Consider the following 10,625-nt stretch of genomic DNA (forward strand, 5'->3'; position numbering starts at 1 on the left):
ATAAATGTCAGAAAAAATATGAATCAGTTGTAATGCAGTGATCAAAGAGATGTTACATGTTTTAATTCTTGATAATGTAAACAACAGAAAAAGATATGACTTATTCATATTCATAAGTGTATTTTAAAAAGTAGAAACAAATTATATTTATACTTTGCTGATGATAAAACTTAAAATTTGTATATAACAATGCTAATTTAAAAATAATTCATAAGATTAGAAATATTCAAAACTGCTGGTTATCAAATGCAATTAAATGTTCAGATGATGGTATTAAAATAATTCTAAAAAAGTATGAAAGTAAGTCTACTTTTAATTTTAATCATAACTATAAATCAATTCTTCAAGTTTCATACTAATTATATATTTATTTTAAATCCAGTTTATACAATATAAACATTAAAAAAAATATCCTGACCTACTCAGAAAAAAAGTAGATATCTGGTAAATTCTTGCTACCTGTTTTAATTTCTAGGAACATAGAAACCAGTTTAGAAATGTTGATACAAAGAGATGAATCATATTTTTACTCCATAAAATATGATTCATCTCTCAGAGAGATAGTTTTAACCTGTTTACATTTCTGTCAATATATAAATATTGCAAATAAATGCTATCCTATCCTAAAAGTTAGAACAGAAAAGTGTCTTAACATTTGTTATATAATTATTTTCAATAAAGATGTTTAATTTTTTTCTTAATTTGATAAAATTTTGATGCTTCAAAACACAGTCTATGAAAAAATATTTAACAAATACACAACATAAATGTCACAAACAAAATGTTAATTATCATAAGTAACTTAAAAATTCATTATTTTATATTCTTTTGATTACCAAATGATTATAAAAATAAGTCATATTCAGTAAAAATATTTTGCTTCTCTATTTTATATAAACTAGAATTTTAAACTTTCAATATATGAAATATTATGTTAAATTGATCAAATAATTTAAGTTGTCATTGATGCAAATTATAATTATATACATACTGTATTTTCACACATATTGCTTATAACAGCATGTTCTTATGTGCAAAGTGTGCTCTTATAAGCAGTGTGTGTGCAAAGCAGAACACATTTCAAAAATGCAAGAACAAATGCAACAAATACCATGTCACTGAACAGAGATGAAAGTTTTGTTACTAAAAGCAAACTAAGGTACACAAAACATCATTCAGTGAATGAATAATGAATGTAGAGATAAAATAAATATTCAATCTTTAGTCCATTTGCTGGATACTCACTAAATTTAGTTTGCCAGGATACAGTGAATTGATGCTTAGGTATTGTAAATTTTATTGCTATCTATTNAAAGCAAACAAAACTAATTTCCAGAACAAATTTACAAGAAAGCGAACATTTTCCACCATGCTAAACGTGATTCCTCAAGCCAACATGGTCAAAAATGCTCACTTTCTTATAAATTTGTGCCAGAAATTAATTTCATTCTCTACATTTATAAATTTAAATGTTCTACACTTACAATTAATTTAACAATGCTAAAATTGTCATTAACTGAACATTGCTAGAATCTACGAACTACACATATAAATGTATATATAGATAATGCAATAACAATTGATTAATTAATATAATAGTCTTTTATGCATAATAATAGCTTAAGTGAAAGAAAAGCAACTTATATTACTTAATAAATGATTCTTTTTTTTTACTAAATTTTCAAATAGTGCACTTAATATAGCAAATGAATGAAATAAAATTTATAAATCTACTTTCTAGGAAGCAAACATAAGAAATGAATGAGTAAATGTGAATTAATTCATTGAATTTTCTTTTTTAAGTCAATTTATAACAAATACAAAAGTAATTGTTGTATATAACTCATAATACATACAATTCAATTAAAAATGACTAATTATTTTGTTAAAATACATTAAAATTTTCCAATTTGAAGCAATTTTTAAGTCAAACTTTCCCTTCACATGACTTAATTACAACAATTTAATCCATTTCACATGACTTCATTACTACAATTTAATCCATTTCACACAATTTATGTATTAATGTTTATTGAAATGCATCTTAAACATTAATTACGTTAATTTTTATAAAATGACTATTAACCGTTTATTTCTATTATGAAGAAATGACAATATTTTTTATTTTTATTTATTTTTTTTACCTTCCCGTCAATCAGATGATCCTTGTCCATATTGGATTTAGTTTATACAGTATTCGCTAGAGGCGCGATTATAAAACTGCAATGTTGCCACGCTTCTCTATTTTATATAAACTAGAATTTTAAACTTTCAATATATGAAATATTATGTTAAATTGATCAAATAATTTAAGTTGTCATTGATGCAAATTATAATTATATACATACTGTATTTTCACACATATTGCTTATAACAGCATGTTCTTATGTGCAAAGTGTGCTCTTATAAGCAGTGTGTGTGCAAAGCAGAACACATTTCAAAAATGCAAGAACAAATGCAACAAATACCATGTCACTGAACAGAGATGAAAGTTTTGTTACTAAAAGCAAACTAAGGTACACAAAACATCATTCAGTGAATGAATAATGAATGTAGAGATAAAATAAATATTCAATCTTTAGTCCATTTGCTGGATACTCACTAAATTTAGTTTGCCAGGATACAGTGAATTGATGCTTAGGTATTGTAAATTTTATTGCTATCTATTATATGAACTTTTTCCTCCTGCTTCAAACAAGCAATAAGCTGTGACGAAGTCATATATTCACCACTGATAAAAGTCTCTCAGGTATCAAAAGGGAAACACATGCAAATTCAGATTCAGCTATAGAAATGAATCTGACTGAGGTTCTAGAAATATGTTACCAAAAAAAAGTGAAACAGGAAAAGAAACAGACATAATTCAAGAAAATATGGAAGGATTAGAATTTGTATTCATATTGTAACTCTGGAATTGTATAAATTTGTGTATATCACTGAATGATTACACTAGAAAACTCCTTTGTTGATTTAAAAGTAAAAGGAAAAGTTAAGCTTCTGAATGTTGTTTATAAAATGTGCAGAAAAAAGGTGTAAGCAAAGAAGCTAACAATTTACAACTGCCAAGAGAAAATTTTGTACACAAAGTTTTCTTTCAATCTTGCATTTTTTAGGAGCTCACATAAGTCAAACAGGATATATTTACAAAACAATTGCAAAAAAATTTTCATTTTTGTTGGATTTGCATGTCACAGAGGAAAGACTGTGCACTGACATAACTGTACTGATGCAAACTTATCTGAGGATGTTAACATTTAGTTAAAGAACTGATGCATTTTCATGCTTATGTGGAAAAAATTATTGATATACAAATGTATCTAACTATGAAGAGCTATAGCAAATAATCTTTAAAAATAAAATTCAGTTAGTATTCCCTAATGTAGAAGTTCTCTAATAATATTGTAGACTCTTCTTAAGTTTAATGTGCACAAACTGTTCAAGAGGACAATCCTTTCAGAGTTAAAAAGACTTACCAATGAATTATATTCCACAATGCAACAAGAAAAGACTTTAGATTTTCTCATTCTATGCATCAAAAATGTCAAAGTTTGCAAAACATCTAGTACAGGAGATATATACAGTAGAACCTCCATTATCCGGACCTCCATTATCCGGATTTTCGATTATCCGGATTGTTCAAAATAAACAAAAATTTTATGAATTTGCTGATTTGCACTTGGCGAATTATGACACTGTTTATGTACGTGATGGAATGCATAACTTTTTTNGTGTTTTAAATATTTATTTTACACTATAAAATTGATATTCTTGTATTATAAGAGAGTATTTTTATTATAGAATCTATTTATTAACTGCAAATATAATATACATTTGTGTTTATGATTTTAAGTAAATTTAGATTAATTTAATCTTTAAATTTCTTATGCTAAACTTTTGTTTATAGTTTTATATGTAAAACTATAAATAATTTTCTAGATTCATAAATTTATTCGGTTAGATTTCAAGGTTTAAAGGTCATTATCACTACTATTAAAATTATAATCCTCTGATTTAATAAGTAATTCAAGGTAGATGTTCACCTAGGTAGTCCTAATGGCTGTATCGTGTTTAACAATTTAGCCCATGTGACTGTGCCATCTTGGCACTTGTACAGATTAATGGGTACGGCTATTTGAGAGGTTTACTTTCATAAAATTAACTAAATCTAGATTAATTTCACTCGAATATTTCCAAAACACGTATAATTTGTTGAAATGATCGATATAAAATATGCTATGAACAAAAAATTGTCGGAATACTTATCGAGTGTACCCGTTCGAAGACGCCATTGCTTAAGCTTGTTTTCGTCGCGGAACGGCACATTCTTCGTACGCGTCCGCTTCCAATGTGTCGGTGCTATTCGGTCACGTGACTACTCCTTTCTGACGTGTTCCTGATAACTTATTCTTTTTGCGAAGAATTCACTGAACTTTAGAGACATCACGTGATAGATTACAATAAAAAATCTATAGTATATTATGATTAAAAACGACTTATTATCATTATTGACTATATGAAGCAGCAAAGGAAAAACCACTCGCTAACGACAACAATTCTATCATGATATATATTATAATGATGATAAATATTAATCAGATGCAACATAAGATGTCTAATGTCGATGTAAATAAATATTATACAATTTTGTTTACGACATGAGAGATTAGATCATTGAAAAGTAGAACAGAATTATTAGTTATTTATCGCATTATCATACGTTATTATATGTTGATTTTAATCCATATTTAGAATGGAATGAAGTTTTAATATTTCTGTTAATGATGTCTCTAAAGTTCAGTGAATTCTTCGCAAAAAGAATAAGTTATCAGGAACACGTCAGAGATGAGTAGTCACGTGACCGAATAGCACCGACACATTGGAATCGGACGCGTACGAAGAATGTGCCGTTGTGCGACGAAAACAAGCTTAAGCAATGGCGTCTTCGAACGGGTACACTCGATAAGTATTCCGACAATTTTTTGTTCATAGCATATTTTATATCGATCATTTCAACAAATTATACGTGTTTTGGAAATATTCGAGTGAAATTAGTCTAGATTTAGTTAATTTTATGGAAGTAAACCTCTCAAATAGCCGTACCCGTTAATCTGTACAAGTGCCGCCATCTTTGAGTAGCCCTCTTGACTGTTTGTGGAGTCTTGATGTTATACAGTTTTAGGGGATGTGGAGCCGAGCCCCCACCTGGGTGCTGAGGTGTGAGCCATAGCCAGCATGTAGGATAGTGGTAGACTGATACATGTTAAAAATTGACCTTCAGAGATAAATATCATGTGAAGGGTCGACAATTGTGGGGTGGTGTGATTTATGTAAAAAAATATGAAATAAAACATTGATTTTTCTAAAAAAAAGTAGTGAAAAATGACAGTCACTCCGTTAACTGAGGTACCGCCTTCAGGGCTACCTAGATGAACATTTACGTAATTTGATTGTTTACATGTATATCTCAACTACAAATTTGATCTAGAATGTTTTTGTTTACATGTGTTATGGTATAACAGTAAAATTACTAATTATAGCATTAAAATCCAATAAGATGCAAACTCTAAATGAGGTGTTTTTCATCCCCAGAATTGTAGACCCCTGTATGAGCAAAAAATTCAAAAGGACCATACTTGTAGCGTTGCCAATTTAGTGAAAAAGTCGCTATATTTGGCGAGTTTTTGCTTTAGTTAGCACCTTTTTTTGAAATTTAGCGACGGAGATTTTTCTTAGAGATATTTTAGTAAATTTAGCTACATTTTAGAGATTTTCCACGAAATCAAAAAATTTAATAAATTTATTAATTTATATTATCTTTAATGTGCAATAATTATGTGCATGAGTCTCAAATCTTATTTTTAATAAGTGGCAACACTAATCAGAGCTCAAGTTTTTATATCATGACCAAATATGGTAAATATTTTTAAAGGGGACGTAGCTTAGTGGGTATTATCGTCGCGACTATCTGTAACAGATCCAATCCTGATTCAAATAGTTTATCAAACTTTTTAAGAAAATTAACAGTGATCGTTATTACATTCAAAATTTCGGAATCCTTATATAAGTTACCTATCTTGCATCGTGAGTAACCAAGTGCATTAATATAGTGTCATTTTGTGATAATATTATTTACTATTATTTATTGGTATTGCAATTTATTATTTATTACCCTGACATCAGTGAAAATGTCAAATGAAAGAAAATACACTCAAAAATTTCGAATAGAATGGAATGGCTTTGTGACGATAGGTTTAAAAACTGGTTGCAGAAAAGGAGAAAATACAAAGTGTCGCTGTAAATATTTTAACTGCATTTTGATAGCAAAAGTAAGTGATTTACAAAAGCATAGGAAAACTCAAAAACAAAAGCCGAGCCATCGTTTAGCATTCAGCGGAGTGCAAATATTCTTCCATTTATGAAAAGTTCAAATGTTCATAGAACAGAGGGAAATATGGCGCTTTTTATAGCAGAAAGTTGTCCTATTAGTCATGTAGGCAAACTAACTAAATTCTTTACAACAAATTTTTCAGATAGCAAAAGTTGTAATAATCTGACTCTTGGACGAACAAAATGTTCAGCCATAATTTCAAATGTTTTAGCACCACATTTTAAAGAAAATTTAATAGTTGATATAGGTGATAGCAACTATAGTTTACTAATTGACGAAAGTAATGACATTTCAGTTTCCAAGCTTTTAGGTATTGTAATTAGATATTACTCTCAAAATAGAAAATGCATAACTACAACTTTTTTAGATTTAGTACCACTTAAAGAGTGCAATACTGATGCAATTTGTGAAGCAATTAAAATTTCCTTGAGAAATAATGCCTTGCATAAACTCGTTGCAATTGGAACAGATAACGCTTCTGTAATGATAGGAATCAATAATGGTGTATATGCTAAACTCAAAGCCGAAGTACCTACTTTGATTCTGGTACGTTGCCTCTGTCATTCATTACAATTAGCAATTTCCCACGCTACAAAAAAAGGTCTTCCAAGAAATATAGAATTTCTTATTAAAGAAACATTTAATTGGTTTTCTCATTCTGCGATTAGACAATCCAAATACAAGGAACTCTATTCTTTGATGAATGATGGAAATGAACCATTGAAATTAGTACAAAGTAGTGAGATTCGTTGGATGTCAATTCAGACCGCTATTGATAGAATTTTGAGACAATGGAATGATTTAAAGGCAAATTTTAATTTGGCCAGAACAAACGAAAGATGTTATACGGCAGAAATTTTGTTCTCAATGTTTGATGATCAAAGAAATTTCTTATTTTTTTTATTTCTTAAACCTGTACTTAATGAAGTTCAGAGATTAAATAAAATATTTGAATCTGAGAATAATGATCCTACGAAGTTGCTACAGGACTTGCTAAATTTAATAGAATCTTGTTGTTCTAAGATTGTTATTCCAGGAACAAAAATAACAAATGAAGTAGTAATTGAAAACCATTTAGCACTCAATCCATATTTGGGTTATCAGTTTGAAACTGAAATAAACAATTCTGCACTGTTAGATGAAGAAAAGAAAAATATTCTTAGTCGCTGCATTGCCTTCCTTTTGTCTCTTATAAAACAACTTCGGCAAAGGTTACTTGACAATATATCAATATTGAAAACCATGACGTCACTGAGTATTGACCAATGCCTCAACTCAATTAAAAGTGATATAATAAATTTTGTGAAAATGTTTCTCACTGATGATGCAATATTAACTCGCATTGACTTTCAGTGGAGGAAAATTCATACAATTCAGTGGAAAGAAACTTCCAGCACGATAAACCTGTGGATGGAGGTAGCTCAATACCGAGATGCTGCCAGAGAAAATTCCTCTAAAGACTTGGTCAATTTTGTTTTAAAAATTCTTTTATTACCTTACTCAAATGCAAAGTAGAGCGTTTATTTAGTCAGATGAATATTGTTAAGACCAAACTGCGGAATAGATTGAATATTATTTCATTCAGTAGCATATTAACGATTAGATATGGTTTGAAAAGATTAGGGAAATGCAGCTATGATTATGAATTGCCAGCAAATGTCATTCGAAAAATAGGCACTATGAAATCATATCAACATTTACAGTTTGAAGCAGGATCATCTTTTGAACACAATGAAGAAATTGAAGAAGTAATGGAATTTAGCGACGAATGGACTTTTTGAATTAAGTTAAAAATAGATTAATTAAAGGCAGGTTTTTATTTTTTGTTTAGCCCAGTGTTTCCCAACCTTTTTTGTGCTATGCCCCACCGAAACCTTTCTAAAATTCTCATGCCCCCCTAACATATAGTGGCTATACCAGGCATGGCCAACATACGGCCTGTCTAATGAATTTATGTGGCCCGCGATTAATCATCCAATATTAGCTACTCAAGTCCGAATAGCTCGATGAAAAATTCTCATGACTAAAAAAAAAAGTCAACAACTCATTCTCAAATTGCCCCCCTTAACAATCGAATTGTTCCCTTGTGGGGCGTGGGCCTCACGTTTGGAAACACTGGTTTAGCCATTTTTTTAGCGAATTTTGAAAATTTTTTTAGCTATTTTTAGAGAGTTCTTTGTTTGCTTTTAGCTACTTTTATTTTTTTGAGTTGGCAACCCTACATACTTGTATGGTTCCTTTGACTTTTTGCTCCTACAGGTATAGTCTACAGCTGATAAGGTTCAAACTGTCTCATTCAGAGATGTAATTGTATCCTATAAGTCTAAATAATGTTTAACAAAAATAAATTGATTTTTGAATAATTCAAACTATTAGAAATTTTGAAATTCTTGCAATTTTGAAAATAATGCTAGAAATTAGTTAACTTTTTAAAATGAATTTACTGTCATTATAAAATTTTTGTTGAATTATCAATATTTGTGTACGTTATATACTGTATATATCTAATTTTACATTTCAATGTGACGAGTAACTGAAAGATAAAAAACATAACCCATAGTGTGATACATTACAGGATCTAAAGGGAAATAATTATATTCCAATTACCCTACTTATCTGTTTTAAAACTTATATCTTTGTTACAAAAATAAAAGATAATATAAAATTACACTTTTATCAAGAAAATACTAAAACATTGTCTTTATCAATATTAATTCTTTTTTGAAAAATAAATTTTCACAAGTTTTCTATATAAATTATCTCAAACTACAAAATTGTACAGTAAAACTCATTAATTCAAAGTTCAAGGTGTTAAATCCCATCTACTTGGAGTTAAATGGCTTTGAGTTAACAAGTTAATACTCAATTTTCTCAAATTTTTCTGTAGCCATAAATTTGCCACTATCAAGCCATTTCTCAAGAATATTCATAGAATACAAAATTGAACATGGTTTATGGCCCTTTTTGAGTGTGTCAAGGTGCTGTCTTGTGTCATTCAGAATGCTGGTAACATACTCTATCACTAAGGATTGGATGGCCAGGCAATTCAAGTCCCAGGAACTGGGGACCAAAGATTGAATCTGGATGGGTTGAAAATCCCAGGAATTGCTTGGTGTTGTCCATCTGGATATGTAAGGCCCTGTTCAGCAATGCCTGGCCATCCAATTGTGAGTCTGGCCAAATCCATAATAGTATTCTTAAAAAGATCCTCTTAAGGCTGTGACACACTAGGCAATTTCTTGCCCAGGAGACATGTCTAACTACAAAAACCTGTTGACATTTTGTCAATGTTCGGACACATGATGAGACAAGTTGTTGGAGTCATAAGAGTGACATTTCTACTAGGTAATTGTAAATTTTCACTGATGGTGTGAAAGCATGTATCTTTGAGTACCTTGTTATGATATTCTTTAATAGTGTGATTATACCATAAATTTGTTCTTATGATTGAATTAAATGTCAACCAGCAACTATCTTCCATTTTTATTTTTGTGTTGTAAACAAGAGCTGTACTCGTGATAAATCTACGTGCACTCATTGGTTACAGCAAGCAATGGGAGAGACTTTGTCTCCCAAAATCAAAACAGGTTGACTCAACAACTGCTCTCCCACTGCCTGGGAGATTGGTTTTTCAATCTCCCACAAAAATTGCATAGTGTGTCATGGCCTTTAGTGCCCACAGGTTGGAAAGAGTTACAGTACTGTACATATTTAGTTCTCATGTATGTATGTGTGTATATATATATTTATCTGTAAAGGGATGTTGTATGGCATGGTGTTGTATCAGCTTGGAGCTGTAGTGTTTATCTTCATTGTCTATAATATAAGAGAAAATGAAAGATTAAGGACCTTTCAAAGGGTGGAGGTTATATGGAAAAATAGATTTGAGTTAAAAATACTGTACATGCAATTTTGACTTAATGATAAGGTATTATATGGAAAATTCTATATACTGTGCCTGAGACATGTTGACAGCTTTGGATTAATGCAGTTTGACTTGATAAGGTTTTACTGTATATGTAAAATTTCTTAATTTTATAATTGTTTCAAAATATTTAATCAAATTTTATTTATTAAAAGAATAGATGTACAGTAGAACCTCGATTATCCGGACTAATTGGGGATGAAGGTAGTCCGGATAAGGAAAAATCCGGATAATCGAAACAAATACTTTAATTTGTCTTTTAATGATAATATAACACGTTTTCTTTTCGATGACATATCGGTAATATTAAAA

The 10,625-nt window shown here is 29.8% G+C and overlaps 1 protein-coding gene across 1 annotated transcript; it reads left to right on the forward strand.

Moving 5' to 3' along the window:
- The first annotated feature begins 6,451 nt into the window (after positions 1–6,451).
- Positions 6,452–8,169, forward strand: LOC111629797. The gene is made up of 2 exons (XM_023373705.1): positions 6,452–7,899; positions 7,992–8,169. The coding sequence occupies exons 1-2, from the start codon at positions 6,452–6,454 to the stop codon at positions 8,167–8,169; spliced, it is 1,626 nt and encodes a 541-aa protein (XP_023229473.1).
- The last annotated feature ends 2,456 nt before the right edge of the window (positions 8,170–10,625 follow it).

Source organism: Centruroides sculpturatus, unplaced genomic scaffold (genome assembly GCF_000671375.1).
Source record: "Centruroides sculpturatus isolate CEXI.00-Female unplaced genomic scaffold, Cexi_2.0 scaffold446, whole genome shotgun sequence".
NCBI classification, from domain to species: Eukaryota; Metazoa; Arthropoda; class Arachnida; order Scorpiones; family Buthidae; genus Centruroides; species Centruroides sculpturatus.